Source organism: Arachis duranensis, chromosome 4, assembly GCF_000817695.3.
Source record: "Arachis duranensis cultivar V14167 chromosome 4, aradu.V14167.gnm2.J7QH, whole genome shotgun sequence".
Classification (NCBI taxonomy): Eukaryota; Viridiplantae; Streptophyta; class Magnoliopsida; order Fabales; family Fabaceae; genus Arachis; species Arachis duranensis.
Window position 1 is genome coordinate 98,180,304 of NC_029775.3, and position 17,168 is coordinate 98,197,471.

A 17,168-nucleotide genomic window follows, 5' to 3' on the forward strand; every position below is an offset into this window, starting at 1 on the left:
GAATTTATAAGTGTCTGGTCACCCTTACGTCGTAGGGTCAACAGAGTATCGAGTTTTCAACCTGGTACACGTGGTGGCAAGCCACGGTACTTTACCCAGGGGATCTTGTATCGCATATCATTTAATCATTCAAGCCAAGTATCATACATGATTATTCATTTACTTATCCAGCCAAGTATCATACATGATTATCCATAACATTTCTTAATCAAATCATCACTTTTCAGCTTTACTTCATCTCCAAATTATTTTCATTTCCTAACTTCATCTGATTATTAGGTTTAATACTATTATTTATGACTAAAGAAATGAAAATAGAGGTTTAGAGGTTTGAACTACAGTTTAAAACGTTGAAAACCATATTTGCTGAAATAGGGGCTACGCGTACACGTGAGAGTGTGGAAGTGCAGCTCGCACGCGCGTCCCTTGTCATGCGTACGCGTGGGTGAAAACTTCATGTCACGCGTGCGCGTGGGTCACGCGCGCGTGGACATGCTTACTACCTCTTATGCGTGCGCATGGCATCAGTCGCGTACGCATCGCCAAAATCCCATGCCATGCGTACGCGTGGGTCACGCGTACGCATGGACGTACGTTCTTCAAAAAAAAGGAATTAACCAGAGAGCTGCATACCCTGGAGTGCCTAGCTGCAGAAATTCACAAATTTTGCAATAAAACTTCTAATGGGCATAACTCAATCGTTTTAAATCGTTTTTCTTCCGTTCTTTGAATGGCATAAACTTCACAAATCCAATTTTCATTTAAAAACAAATTGAAAACAAATTGAGGATCCAAAAGCCAAGTTAGGTCTCGCCGAAGTTTGGCCAAAAACCAACTTTCCAAAGCCTCTTAAAACTCATTTACATTCCAAAATCTCCATTCCATTCCTTGTTAAACTTGCCAAACCAAACTCCATATGCCAATAACAAAACTCAACTCAACTTTACATCATTTATCAACTACCATTCATCAATATCATACATTTCAACAAATCCATCAAACCTTCATTCAATATGCTTGTAACCTATAATCATCATCTTACTCATATCTCATTGCTCATATCTCATTGAAATGTCAATATAATAATGATCTCAACTACTTAATCAAATCACATCATACATATCAAGTATACTAATCATTGTATCATTCCGTACGTTTCACCTTATCCTATGATCATCTAGCCTAAGTTTTCACAGGACATTATAATTAAAGGCAAGAAACCTAAACCATACCTTGGCCGATTCTCACGTAGCGACCAAACCAATTCTCTCACAACAAACACAGCTCCAAAGCCCAACAAAATACTAATGCCCAACCTCCATAAAAAGTTCCAACGTCCATAATTTCAAACTCCAATTATTTATTCACAACCTAACGCACATTCATAACACATATATATCCAATTTAATACTCAAAGCTCAAATTCAATAAAATTAAAATAGAATTATGGTATCCTCACCTTACCCAAGCTTCACATAAGCAAGAGTGAACGTTTTCTTCAAGCTAATTGGATCCTAAAATGGCAGAAATAAAAAAAATTCAACATTCCTACTCAATTCTCAAAAATTTGAGGGAAGAGAAGATTGAGAGTGATTAAACAAGTTACTAATAAAATTGTTCCAGTAAAAATGTAGAACTTGACGTGGTGGACGCATGGCCGCAAACGGTGCGGCGATCGGAGATTGGACGGAGAAGTTACGGCGAGTTGAAGATTGCCGTAAGGGTTCGGGAATTTTCTTCTTTCTCTTCTCCCTGCTATTAGCTTCAGCGTGCTTCTAAAAATGAGGAAGAAGAGCCCGTAAGTCACTTAAATGTGCTGGGCCGGTTGGGCTCACGGCCCGATTTGGATCCGGTTCGGCCTATTTAGTCTAATCTTAGACCGATTTCTTTGAAATTAGTGTCAAAATTCTCGTTTCGGTGAGCTCTATCCTAATTTGATATAATATTCACATTTCTAGTCTTCTTTATTAAAAACTAATTTATTGACTAATTATCTACTAATTTAACAGGGTTTACAAGTTTTTTGTCCTAAATATTTTTAAATATTTTAAAATTATCTCTATTTTTTAATAATTTTATCCTCAATATTTAAAATAAATTTTATTTTTATTATTTAAATCTTTTTTTATATTCCAATTTTATCGTTATTTTTTTCCCTCACCTTTCATTTACTACAAAGATTTGGTTAAAATCATCGGATTTATGTTGAATTTACCATCAAACAACATCTGTAAAAAAAAGCTCGGCAAAAAATTGTTACTGTCAGATTAATCTGACGTAAGTGTGATCAAAATTGACAAAACTATTTAATAAGTACGGTAGATTAAATCCAACGGTAATTACCATTAAATATTTTTACAGTAATTCTGACGATAAATTATTGGATAATTTTAATTTTAAAAATTAAAATAATTATTTACGTTCGAAATTTTTTCGTTGTAAATCCGAAAGTTAATACTTAGATTATTGAAAATTAATTTTTAATCAAATATACACAAATCTCTACAACCTGCTTTCCTAATGAATATTTTCACAATCAATATTTATTCTCCATTAAACATAATCAAAACTAAATATTATTTTTAACTAAAACAAAAAATAAAAATGTTAATTATTTTGTATGTCAAATTAAATGTTAGAAATAAAAAATGTTAAATAACAAAGTGCTAAACAAAATAAAAAAAATGCCGAATGACAGAGTATGGAAAGAAATCCTATCTACGGATCCTCATAATTATCGTCGTCGCCCTCTTTGTCGTCTCTCTCCTCCTACGTCGACGGCAATGCAATGCTTAATGACCCAACAACCCATTTGAGGATATCGTTCGATTTGACACTTCAGGATTCCCAATTTTGTTCTTGATGGTAGAAATGATATCAATGTCTCCCACACTTATCCATCAAAATCGTCCACACATCGGTTGGAGAGAAAAGCAAAACATCTTATAAGAATGTGGATACTTCTCCCTTGTGTACGTGTTTCGATGGATAAAAGTGAAAGATTTCTTCTATTATAGAATGCTAAAGCAGATAATATCTACAAATGGGTTGGCTAGACTATTCCATATTTTGAGAAAACCTTTAGGTAGTGTTTGGTGGAGAGACAGAGACGGAAAGACTGAGACTGAGAGACAGAGACTAAGAGACAGAGATTGAAATAAATTTCAGTATTCTGTTTGGTACAAAGTGGGAGACAGAAACTAAAACAAGAATAGAACTCTAATTTAATTTGCACAAAGAGTAAAATTAGAATTAATTAATTAAAATGAAGGTATTTTAAGTATAAAATGTTATTAAAGTTTCAATCTCCATCTCTAAAAATTTTAGTCCCCTGTGTCCCTACTTTTTGGAAGTACTGAAATACTGAAATTTTAGAGACAAAGACAGAAATTTTAGTACCAGTCTCTGAACCAACAAACATAATACTGAGTCTCAATCTCCCAGTCTCTGTCTCAGTATCTCAAAACAAACGCTACCTTAGGTCCAAATATAAAAAGGTTTTTAAATTCTTAATTAATATTTTTACAATACTAGGGGTCCGTTTGGAAACACCAATAAAAGTTACTTTTTTCAACTTTTGACTTATAGAAAGTTACATTAATGTGTTTGGTACAATTTTTTAGATAAACTTTTAATTTTTCAAAAAGTTATTTAAGAGCTTTTGAAGAAGTTAAAAAATGTGACTTCTCTTATTTTCAAAAGCTATTTTATCACTCTTATTTAATGCACAACTTTAAAACAAGGACTTCTATAATAACTATCCAAACTCAAAATAACTTATTTAAAAGTTATTATTAATAAAAGTCCTTATATTTTAAGTTCCTTTTTTCAAAAGAACTTATTTAAGAAGTTTAGCCAAACTGGCCCTAAATAGCACGACTTTTTACTTTTCACTAGGCTAGGGCGCTAGGCTGAATCCATATGAGTTAGTATTAGTGCCAATTTCATAATGTATTCTAACAAAATCATTTTCTTCAAAGCCAGTTTAAGAGTACACAAACTATATAATCAATGATTGCATTTGAGAACACATTCAGAAAGGGAAGCAAGTAAATGATCCAAAGTTAAGCATTACATTATAAAGGGCAACAACTTTCATATAAGTGATACATGATAACTTCAATGTGATCACCTTTGGAAACAATAATAAAACAAGAGATCACATGGATCTTTCTGAAGCCAAATCAAGAAGTTTACGGAAGAATTGGTGAGGATATAATGGTGGTTGTTCTGCTAGTGCCTGAGATTCACATGAAATGAGAAGAAAAGTTAAAATTATAAAATATGTTGAAATAAAAGGTAATTTATATATTTATAATTTTATATAAATGCTAACTTGTACATGTTTTCTTCAAAGTAATAACAATGAATTTTCAATTCCATTTCCTTCAAGTTCATATCACTAGCCTTTACAATAAGGTTAACTGATTTAGCATAATTATGCAACAAAAGGAGTAAACCCCCATGTCGACTATCAAAATATTAATTGACAAAATGGTTTCTCAAAGATCTGACGTTTATTTTGTGGGACCCAATAGATTGATTTTGCTTGACAAATACTTTCAAATATGGGTTGTATTTGTTAGCTTTTGACTACAGTGGTGTAATTGTCAAGTTTTTAAGGGATATCAGCGACAAAATGACATACCTCATGAATGCCTAGTAGAATATACACATGGAAAGAATAAGAGAAAGAAATATCATATCGTTGGAGGTACTTTACCTGATGAATCAGAACAGTAGAAGGAGTCATTCCAGGCACTGTATTCACCTCTATAATCAAAACCTAAAAACATTGAAAATTATAAAGGTGTTAGGTGAGAAGAAGTCATTGAAACACAATATACTATTATATGAGAAGACTATTGTCCTCATTTCAATGAGTTGAGAGTTGTGGCAACATTCGATTGATAGACTAACAACAAACAGCAATGCATTTGAACAGCTTATAACCAAAGCATGTTTGAATTCATTCTTGTGCATACACTTTACTTTCAACTTCCCTCATATTTTTGTGCACCAAGCATGTTTGGATGATTATTATTGTTATTGTTATTGTCATTGTTATCATTATTCTTATTTCAAAATTTTCAAATCCCATTTTCCAGCTATTTATGAGAGGAATAGCTTAAACTTTTAGCTATTCATCAAGACAAGTCATCATAAACATATCAGGGGATAAAAAATGGAAAAAAATAACATGCCAAACAAGAAAATCAACGAACCTCTCCACTGTCAACGTTCACAAATGCATCAATTCTAGAAAATCCTTCCAGTTGTAGAGTGTTTGCAATAAGTTCAATGTGCTTTTTACATCTCTCCAATGCATTTGCACTGTAATAGGGAAGGAAAAACTCAAATGCACTTCAAGAAAAATTGACTCAGAAAAAGTAGGTCAATCCAGCATCATTGCAGCGTGAAGAAACAAAAATTTTCCACATATTCTGTAAATAGTTATGATGGAAATGACTAATATCAACTTAAGCATAAATCAGGAACTCTTCACTCCATAGTAAATTTTCTTTTATATTGAATATTGAACTAGAAAGATGGATTTGCATTACATTGCCAAGAAATCAAGTATTTCGACAAACCTACAGTGATCAAAATTGAAAAAAGCTGAGTGTGCATCTGCACATTTGATAAAGGTAAACAAAATGCCGCATGCAGAATATTTAGGTACAAACCATTAATCTAATTATTTTCTTTATCAAATTCAGATTTTTGTAACATGTCAATCCATTCCTCTTTTTCCCCTAAAGCTAAGTTATTTAATTAGTAGTTGTCTGGATTATTTTTTACCAATCTGTAAACGGCAGTTATGTTAATATAATTAGTATCAGGGTAGAAGTATCAACCTTGTCACAAGTTGTAAGGAACTTAGTCATCAGCAGACTTTGTACATGATCAACTCTTAAATATAATTATTTGTCGTCACAACAAAAGGCTATGATCTTGTGATTGTTTGTTAAATTGAATTTCAATGCCATAAAGAATTTATTAATAAAAGACAGAATAAGAAAGCTAAGAAATTATGAGCCATAAAGAAGGTTTTGTGGCGGAAAGAGATGTAGAATCTCATCAATGTACCTCATGATTGATAAGGGAGGTGGAGTCAGATTGATGCCAGTCCCACCTGCCAAGAATATGCAAAGACATTAAAAGATGAAGCATAGTAAAAAAAGAAATTGTAGCTATTTTAGAAAAAGGAAAAACATAAACAAAAGACAGAGATCGACAAGAGATCCACACAAACTCTCTCCAGTGGTGGCAGGAAGTCACATTCCCAAACACTCATAAGAACAACAATATAAAGTCTTATCCTACTATGAAAATTTGCATGAAGATCATGCTAATTGCAACTAAGTTTGTACAAAATAAAGACTACAATTAAGTGTTTGGAATAAACCTTGGAACTTCTCCTCTAGCGACAAAATATCACCGGTTTCCTTCACAGTTACACTTGGACTTAACGAGTGCATCGAACCGCGTTTTCCTACAACTCCAACTGTTATTTCTACCCATCTACTAAGCCCCTTCCACGTGAGACCATCAGAAGTCTCGTTCTTAAATTTAGATGTCATGATTATTTCATCTGTCTCTATGAATGGTTCGAAGATCAAGAGTTCTGGAGGAGGGTTTGGCATCTCAATCATACCATGTGCCTGCATATCAATCAATCAAGAGAAAAATAATGTCATGAAATCAAAAGATGAAGAGCACATGTAGTGTGTGTAATGATATAACAGTTACCACAATAAATGCAAATTTATCTGAGTTCTAGTGCTAATATTTCTAGGGAAATTTTTCTAGCTAAATAAGACAAGAAGGAAGAAGAATGAAGGATATTGAATTTTATACTTACTAGGGAAGTATATTCTATTTTTGCGGGACACAACAATATTGTAAATAGTAATACATACTAAGGTCACACCAAGTAAGACAGTATAAAACTGTACATTGTACCTCTAAGTAACATCACTCGTAATTCCCCAACATAAGAAATCTTGATAAATACATGATGCTATTCGTTATCCATACCTTTGATAAGCTATTTGGAGGAATCCTTAGTAGACATTCCTCTAGAGCTTTTACATATACTGCAAGGTCACTTGAGGAGCTGCATAACAATAAAATGATCAGAAAAGTATTGAAACAACCTTTTCAATCATGGTAAATAACGCAATATTTGTTAAGATACTAACAAACTGATAAATCTACCATAATCTTGCAACTCCTGTTGAACATCCATCTCTCGCTGGCTTGACGCATAATGTTTCACACCGTAGCTTCTGGGTGATGTCATGCCATATCTCATTTATAGGCTTACTTAAGAGATCATCTTTTTTCCTGACATCCTTGTTTATTGTAAGAACTCCCGAGTTTGCCAGCTAAAATAACATGATTTGAATGCTTAGTCAGAAAAACATGTCCAACTTAGGAAAATAATGTTATAGGAGTGCTCATCATTCAAGGACACCATGTTTGAATTACGAAAACATACATTCTTTAAAGCAGCAGATGTTGCAACTTTGTCCATACAAATCTTCGATGCCATTGCACCAGGACCTTCAACAGAAGATGAAAGAAAATTGAACCTATGCAGTTAATATCGCATACCTAATAATCCCATATATTCAGTATGAAATATAAACAAACCTGTGTAAGGAATTCCTTCAGCATCCAACAGTGATTGAAGCGTACCGTCTTCTCCAATGCCTCCATGAACTACAAGTAACAAATGATATATCTTGTAAAGACATTCCCAAAGTTCTTGTTAGCCAGAAATGTCTATAAGTCTAAACTACAGATTTATAATATATTACAAAAATGTTAAAAGCATGCTTCCTGTTCGGGTCATGTCACTACTTGAACAAATAGCTTTTCCACTTTTAAACAGATCATTCTTATGAATAATATTGGCTTTAACCAAATATGATTCTTATTAAGATATTAGTCACACTCCACTATTGACATTGATTACTAATAATGCATTCCAACTAATAATATATTAACAAAGAAATTGAGGCTAAGGTTTAGCCATCTAGACAACACATATAGCTTTAAATACCTGCAATAAATACTGTTGCCTCGGCCTTCTTGGCTAGCTTGATCCACTGTTTGAGTGAAAATCGTATAGGCAATTCATCAGCAATATCAAACCCAGAAAACCAGCTATGATCCTTAAAACCCTCCATGAGATCATTCATTACTTTCTCCCGCAGGTTGGATGTCATTGCAGCCCGATCAGGCTCAATTGCTTCTATGCATGCAGCAAGTACCTCCTCAGTTGTATGTCGTAGCACAAGAGAATAACTGTACAAAAGATAACAATGACTCAAACACCTCACTCTAGTTACAATATGCAGAGGTCACATGCATGAACCATAATTCACTAAAAAAATGGAATGCACAAATAAATGGATATCTTTCTGGGTGCTAATTCTAAGAATCAAACTGAACAAAAAATTTGCTTTCTTCAGGATGACATGGTTTAAGACACGTGCAAAAACCAAAAGCAAAACGGTTAGATGCAGATCCAAGAGTGATTTCAATTCCTAACACTACCACCAATATAAGATTCATTTGGACTAAATGGCAAAAAGCCAATTTATTGGTGCTGAAATTTAACTGAGTTTTGAATAGTGACGGTCGTCTCAAGTGGTTTGAACATATAGAAAGAAGATTGCCAGAGCATCCAAAGGAGGATGGATCAAATAGAAGATAAACAGATGGTGAAAGGTAGAGGAAAACCAAAAAGACTATACATGAGGTTGTCAAAGGAAATTTATGTGTAAACAATCTCACTGTAGTCATAATCATGATAGGGCTCAATGGCGTCATTTATCCATGTAGCTGACTCTACCTAGTGGGATAAGGATTTGTTGTTGTTGTTGTTGTTTGAATAGTGATGGTGGCAAATATCAACCTTGACCAAATTGAGGCTTTACTACAATGTAAAGTACCAACATTCCTAAAGCTTAAGCTGCAAATTGTAGGCCTATAAATGATTTTTTCCAGGGTTAAAAACAATAATTTTTTCAGGGTTAAAATCCTCATATTTATCCTGATTAGTAAAAGGTTAAATGGACAATACTTACGGCAACGACCATACTGTTCTATTCATGACATTATCAGCCTTCTTTCCATCCACAGTGGATTCATATTCACTTGTTGTGGAAAGCAAACATGGAGTAACCTCAAGCTGTAATAACCATGATTACACTTCAGCAGATGATTACCCAACCATTATGTATACTGAACAGAAACTTTATGGTCTTCCTGATTGGGGGACACTTACATCATGGAAAGCTTGCAAATTAAGCCATACATTTGTACCACTCATAAGAGATACTTGCCGTTCTGATGTGTCACCTCCAAAAATTACAAAAACTTTTCGAGCTCCTTCGTGGTGAGGAACTGACCTGTTAAGTTTTGAGTATTTTGATTTGCTTGGGACCTGACCTGATTTGTTAATAATCGATGCAAGGTTTGGAAACCTCAAGCAAGCATGGTGAATAATGCTCCTAAGAATATTTGTATGAGAAAAGCCAACCTGGATAATATAGACAGGAAGTCTTAAAATACACTAAGATGAAAGGTGAACTTAAAGGAAAGAAACTACTTAAAATTCACACAGAAATAGAGAGAAACACAACCATGACATAGAAGTATATGAGGAAAATATAAGACTCTGAATATTCAATACAAGACATATGAATGCAGACAGATCCAGAAGATACCTTAGAAGCCTGCTGAAATAGAAAACTAGTCTGTTCCATACCACTGATCTGAAACATGCAACAAATTTCACTATCAGCAGTAATGAGAAAAAAAAAAAAAAAAAAAAAAAAAAAAAAACATTAGTAGTGAAACTGCATGAATCAATTTTCTGCATTCTTTCCAAGGATGAAAATCTTCTCACCAAGTTAATGTCAGTGAATATGATGGTACCAGATTCCGTCCTCCCAAACTCACTTTCTGAAGATGGTAAGTTACAAGCTGAATTGGGCAAAAACCATCCATCAATCCTTGCAAAATCTTGCAGGCAAAGCTGTTGGAATAACAGAGATGCTCCTTTGCGTATATTTTCAATTACATCCAAGGAAAATCGAGGTGGAGTGTGGTAAGCAACCTATGCAGCATACATACTTCATCCAATTAGAAAGATACACGCTGACTGTAATTGGCTTGAAATTAACTACTCAATAAACTGGAGGAAAAAGATCACTTCATACACCATTTTTAATATCAGCAAGCATGTGCAATACACCTTGCCACATACATAACACTGACCTGTTGGGTAGGAAGGTACTTCCTTCGGTAGTTAAATATTGCATCATTCTCTTGCACATCATTTGCGCCACGGGATTGAAGTTCAACCTGTTCATCTAATATGCACTATTACTATCGAGTATGAAATATTCATTAGGTAAAAGCAGATTGCAACTTCCATATCCAACTTGTATGATTAATTTCATATTAACATAAGCAGCCACAAAACTGAACTTCCTTTCTAACTAAAGATTAACATAACTAGTACAACATATTTATTGCTACATGAAATTCCATATCCACATTTATGGCATCATACTATGACCAAAAGTACAACATATTTGCTCAAGTGAAAAAATTCTTTTACTTTCTGCTACTTCAATTTAAATTTTAGAAGAAGAAATTCAATAAGGTCTAGTTCAAGACATTAGTGTGAAAGGGAATGGAAGGAATAGAATAATCATCAGCATTGACATTTTTTATTGATTCATAAATGGACTGACTATTCTATTCCAACTACAGTTCAGCAGATAAGGCAGCATGAAGCCGTGAATAGTGATAGTTTCTGTCTGCTGTCTCACTTCAAATCTTAGAACCAACAGAGGGTTAAAAATGGTTGCACAGTAGAATAGCAGTAAAAAAGTTTGTGGAAGGAAAAACAAATTGTACCTCAGTTGGAAGTAGTACAACAGGACGCCGATGTGTACCTGATCCAACATCAAGGACAATTGCAGTAAATTCACTCCCTCCTTCAAGAAACATTTCTATTAACACTTTATTGTCAATTCCCTGTCACAGACAAAATCAATGACAAAAACTTAACATATACAATGAGATAGGCATAAATTTTACAGTAAATAATTCTAGTCAAGTTGTATCCCTCCTTAATTTTCTCTATATTCATTCTACTTCAACAAAAGTTGTTACATTAATAAAAATTTTCTCTTCATCCAGTTCTGAATAGACTTAACATACCTTGGAGATAAGTTCATTAGCTTTAATGAGAGAATCAGCCACACCATATGCAACTCCAACACCGATGCTTGACCCTCCTCTTGTTGGTTTTACCTGAGACAAAATTGTAAATGTATATGAGCATAACTAGCTGCTGAAATGAGTCAACAAATCTCCAAGGAATGGACTAAATCAAGTGCCTTACCACAACTTTCCCAGAGTCAGGGTCTAGCCGATGCCGTTTAAACCATTCTGATAGTTCTGATTGGTTTGTTTCATGACCCTAATTGTCATCATAATGTTATCAAGTCTCACGGTATATGTAAATAAGAAAATCTTGGTCATTTGATCAGAAAACTATACATGCTAAACCATAAAGCTAGAAAAACACCTTAGTAAACACTGGATATTGGACACTGAAAATACATGTCAAGATATGATTATAATAACTAGAAGATACGCACTTGTGCAAGACATATTTGGTCAATTGAATTGCCTAATCAAGTAAGTGTTAAAACAAAACTTTCAATACCTGAACTAAGAAACTTGGTACTGTTATGAATCCATGCTTTCTGAGCTCCAATGATGCTTTATACTGGCAGAAACTTTGAGCAAATACTAAGTGCGAGAGGTAAAGATAGTGAGAGCAACAAAGAAGAGAGAGAGAGAGAGAGAGAGAGAGAGAGAGAGAGAGAGAGAGTACCATTACAGCCTTTAAGAAATTCGTATATATATTGCACCTGGATCGTGCCATCTTCACCAAATTGACCATGTATAACAGGAAACACTATATCCACAGCTTTAGCTAGATGCTCCGCTAAGTCATCCAAAGTTTGGAAACTTTGGGCAAGGCTGCAAAATAAACAAGCCACCAACTTTGCACAAGTTATTACAAATGTAAATTGTTCCATGCTATAATTTCAGGGGTACCTAGCAGATAAAAATTACAAAACAAAAAGATAAAAATAAAAAAAAGGAAGGAGAAGTTATTAGCAAAATTCTTTCTAGTTCAGGAACAATCTTTCTATGTTAAAGAAGAATATCATAAACTTGGCGACAAAGTTGTTATTCATAGACCACTCTTCGAACAATATTAATTAGTTGCGTAACTAATTGTTCCTAAATAAGAAACAGATTTTACCAATAATTCTATTATTGTGATTTTAACTAATCTGAAAGGGTTTACTGACCTATCAAGTTTAAAATCAAAATCTGCAGGGGTGTTAGAATATACCTGTGGAAAAAAATGGAAACAAGAAAAATGACTTGGAAGGAATAAACATCACCTTCTTTCTTTACTTTTCTTTTTCGATTTTCCATTTCACTTTGCTACCAAGTAATTGAAGACATGATAGTAAAAGCCCTAGCTTTAGAGTTTTAAATCGAGAACAATAACCGTTCATGCACCCGAAAATCACTCAGTAGTAACAGGCAAATAAACTTGTTGCATCTATAAGAAAACTAAGACATGATTACTTGGCAAATGTAAGATACTGAAAAATCTTTAGCCAAAGGTGATCATCAAATGGATATTCATTTATTAAGTTCTACTGAGATTAGCCAGGACTAATATCACAATAAACATTGCTAATTTAGAAAAACATGTTTTAGTGATGTTTAAGAAGAAAAGGAAGCCGTAAGGAAAAACTATTCAGCTAATATTTTGCCATCGTAATGTTAGAACTGTAGATTATCCTTCCTTGTTTCATTCAAATGATAAATTTAGAAACATTCAGATCAGAATTCCTGTCAACCAGATATACCAATCAGCTTGGTCAAAAACTATAGTTAAATAGAAGATCATGCTACACAATTTTGGCACATACTATACTAACCTGAGCAGTAGATATTGCAAATGCATTGAGATTGCAATCAATATAATAGCAACTCACAAGTAAATCATCTCCCTGTCACATAACACAGTATGGATGTTAAATAACTGTCAATTTAAGGACCAATTTGATCTCTAAACAAACATCAAAGTTGGTAACCGACTTCAAATTTCTCTGGAAAGCTTTGAAACCTCTCCCAAGGTTCCTGAATTCGGCACAACCCAGTCAACTTAGGCCTCAACATAGAATTTGCCAGTTTCAAGGACCTTAGAAGTCATATCATACTTACCTTGTTTCTCTCGTTTACCTACATACCATGTACCGAATTCCCTGTCCCATATCTCTTAAAAGAAATACTTAAACATTTAATAACAAAAAGTAGCGAATTACATATCAAAACTGTACCCTCTCCACTTTCCTAGTACCTATCCTCAGGAGAGGGTTCATAACTTCAAAGTAAGTTACAAACTTCAAACACCACAAATTTGATGCTTTACTTTCTCCAAAATAGGAGTGCAACCTGTTTACTATATGTAACACAAAATTTTGATACACAAATTCTTGTTAAAGTTGTGATTAAATTACCTTATATACATGTATATTATATTCAAATACTCCTTACATATTTTTATTTGAATATAGAGTATCATATTTGAATTAAACTTCAGACAACTAACTTGTCGTAGGAGTTTAAAGCTTGAGAAATACTTGTGTAATCTTGGAAGACATTTAATGCGTGCTCCATAAGCTTACTTTTATTATCCAAACTTTATCTATAAGTTGAATTGATTAGACGTGTGAGTTGATTATTTACACATGACAGGGGATAATTTAGCTCTAGTTTACAGAAAGTACCGAAGCAATTGTGAATATTCAATAGTGATATTGGTATTTGTGCAAGATAAGTGATACTACCTGTATGTGATCAAGAACTGATCTAGCTGAATTGAGGGAAATCCCACGCTCAGCAGAAGGACCGCCGCAAATAAGACCGACCTTCAACACTCTACCATCATCCTTCTGTTTGTCAACATCACCAATTAGCGACGGTTCCACCTGCTGCTGCAGCTGAATGGAAGAAGCGTAAGTCACACAGCTTCTTCTTCGCGGTTTGTGATTTAACACTCGAACGCTTCCAAACACGGCCGTGCTACTGCCACACTGCTTCAATATGGCGTCGTTGTTCCTCGGAAGGGTGAAGTTGGAAGCAATTGATGAAGAAGAAGAGGCCATGATCATGGAATTGGAAAGGAAGGTAGTAGTGGTATGTGAGTGAATGGTGTTATTGTGTATAATATAAACATCAAGAACGGGGAAGAAGAAGAGAGAGATGGAACTTGGAAGTTGGTAGTGAAGTGGAACCACATTTTGCTGACGTCAGCAAGTGCCGTCTTCTTGTTCAGATTAAAGTAAATCTGAAACAGCGTTTCAGGACGGCACCTTATTGTCGTCTATGTTTTACGGTTATAATATAATCAGTATAGTTGCTGACTCGCTGCGAATCTAACCAGCTTGGTAGAATGGTTAATTCACTCTTTTGTTTAGAAGTGTTTTTTGAATTCTAACTTGCACTTACAACCTAACTAATAACATATCTTTAATGGTACAGAATTTAATTATATCAAAAATTAAATTTTAGTTAGAATTAAATTAAATTTTAGTGTTTAAAATGAGAGCTAAATCTGAATTTGATCCCTGAAATTTGGCCTGATACTTAGAATGACCCCACAATTTCGTTGGTCCTAATTAAAACTCCTAAATTTACAATTGTGGCTTCAACTTGCCCCTGTGATCATCTCCTCTGATCTAGCACAATTGCATGACATGGTGGACACTAACTAAACGACGGCCCATTGGTTTCGCGCACAAAACCTTTGGAAACCATGTAGTGTAAGGGTTTTTTTAATGTTTGGCAACTTATGATGTCGTAGTGGAAAGAAAGAGAGTTTTAACCCACAAAAAACTGAAACGGCGTGATTTTCAAAGGGTTTGGGCACAAAACCAATGCGCCGTCGTTTAAGTAGTGTCCATTGTGTCATGCAATTGCATCAAATTAGCATTCTGGTGACGGAGATGATGGCAGGGGTAAATTGGAGCCACAATTACAAATTTGGGGTTCTAATTGGGGCCAACGAAATTGTGAGGATTATTCTGAGTATTGGATTAAATTTCAGGGGTCAAATTGAGATTTAACTCTTAAAATGAATTATCAAAAGAATTAAGTATGATTTGGGTTCTTAAATATAGGTTAAAATTTTTTCCCGTTTTCAATTATTTTTTGCATACAAGATCATCTCTAAAGTTTAACTTAGTTTTAAAATTGTCCTTACCTAAGAGACTAAAATTCTACAGAGGTAACGGCGAAAGGTGGATCGTAGACAACTTTTTCTTTTTCTTCCATTCTCCTTTCTTTTTCTTCCATTTCTCCTTCGCACAAACAAAAACACTCTCTTTCTCTTTTTTCTTTTTTTATTTTATAATTTTTTTGTTATGGATAATTTGGTCCAAAATTTTAATATTTAAATAAAAAGAAAAATTTTAAAATATGGTTTTAAACTTTAGAAACGATTTTGTATGCAAAAAAAAAGTTGAAGACGAATTTCAGCCTATACTTTAAAAACCAAAATCGTATTTTACCCTTAATAAAACTATAAAATTGAATTAAATTTCGGTATTTAGAATGTTTATCAAATGAATTAAAATTTTATAATAGACAATTTTATCCTTTATTAATATAATACTATATTTAAATAATAAATATATTTATTTATTAAATTATATGAAATAATTAAAATACATCTAAAAATATTAAATTTAAAAATATTATTATTAATTAAAATAATTAAATGATTTTTCATAGTTGATTTTAACGACAAATCAACAACAAAAAATAAATATGAACTATCAAGAACTAATTTATTGAGTGGTCTAATGACATACTAGATAAAAAAAGACTAGTTATTAATAGTAAATTATAACAACTAATTCATATTATTAAATAGAATAAAATTATGTCACTTTTTATTAGTGTCATGATTGTCACAACTTTTCGAACCAATAGCAAAATTTTTTTTCTGAATGAACCTGTTAGCTACTATCGTTGAAACTGACAAACGATCACCAGAAGAGGAAGATCTGGTGACGAGGAGCACAAAAAAAAGTCAAGATGGATGGAGAAGATCAAGCAGAGGAACATATGAAGATCACACAAGAAGAAGAAAAGTAAGAGATTGTTAAAGAGTCTAAAAACTCATTGGAGAATGTTATTACCCTTGTCAATGGTGCATCCGAAGGTTCCAAGCTTTCCTACAAGGATAGGCTGATGAACGACAGGCTTGGAAAGCTGAATCCATATGAAATCGTGGAGATGGTCACAGAAGACTACATCTCCGAAGAAGATCCGATGGAACATATGGAGGAATCACAGACTCCTTTCAATTCAAATCCTGTTATAGAGGTGTTTTTAGAAGAATATGATGAATGGTTCAGACCATAAAAGCAAGCACTCATTGTTAAGCCCTTAGGGAAGAATCTGAATTTACAGACTATAGAACGGTGGATAAATAGGAGATGGACAAAGAAGGAAGCAGTTCATGTGATGGACCTTGTCGAAGGGTACTTCCTAGTGAGATTCTCTAGCCAAGAGGATTATTCACATGCTTTGTTTGAGGGTCCCTGGATGATCGCTGATCATTACCTCTTGGTTCAAAGGTGGCGGCCTTTATCCATACTCCAAGAGAGTGAGGTTAAAAAGGTTGTTGGTTGGATCAAAATTTTCAATCTCTCAGCCGAATTATATAATAGATATTTTTTTATGGAAGGTTGGAAAATCTATTGAAACCATGCTCAAAGTGGATGAACACATGTCTATTCACTCAAGAGGTAAATTTGCACTCATTTGTGTGGAAGTTGACTTAAGAAAAAAACTAGTGCCATATTTTTCAACCTTGGGGAAAGAATTCAGGCTAGAATACGAAGATTTTCATCTAATATGTTTCAATTGTGGTAGATACAGACATAAATATGATGGATGTCCGGAGAAGATGAAGGAAGCAAAGGACATACAACAATCTCAAGCAGCTAGTGAAGAATAGAACCACCGGAAGG

At 33.8% G+C, this 17,168-nt stretch overlaps 1 protein-coding gene across 1 annotated transcript; it reads right to left on the reverse strand.

Annotated features, from left to right (window-relative positions):
- Positions 1 to 3,942: 3,942 nt before the first annotated feature.
- LOC107485155 (uncharacterized) lies at positions 3,943 to 14,647 on the reverse strand. Its single transcript, XM_016105669.3, has 23 exons — positions 13,977 to 14,647; positions 13,065 to 13,136; positions 12,420 to 12,463; positions 11,933 to 12,081; positions 11,762 to 11,847; positions 11,435 to 11,512; positions 11,251 to 11,343; positions 10,945 to 11,064; positions 10,297 to 10,383; positions 9,926 to 10,135; positions 9,744 to 9,791; positions 9,302 to 9,556; positions 9,102 to 9,205; positions 8,072 to 8,316; positions 7,660 to 7,728; positions 7,505 to 7,569; positions 7,222 to 7,391; positions 7,042 to 7,120; positions 6,410 to 6,665; positions 6,091 to 6,136; positions 5,226 to 5,334; positions 4,724 to 4,786; positions 3,943 to 4,240 (listed from the first exon to the last, which is right to left on the reverse strand). The coding sequence occupies exons 1-23, from the start codon at positions 14,298 to 14,300 to the stop codon at positions 4,160 to 4,162; spliced, it is 2,853 nt and encodes a 950-aa protein (XP_015961155.1). The 5' UTR covers positions 14,301 to 14,647; the 3' UTR covers positions 3,943 to 4,159.
- Between the last annotated feature and the right edge of the window lie 2,521 nt (positions 14,648 to 17,168).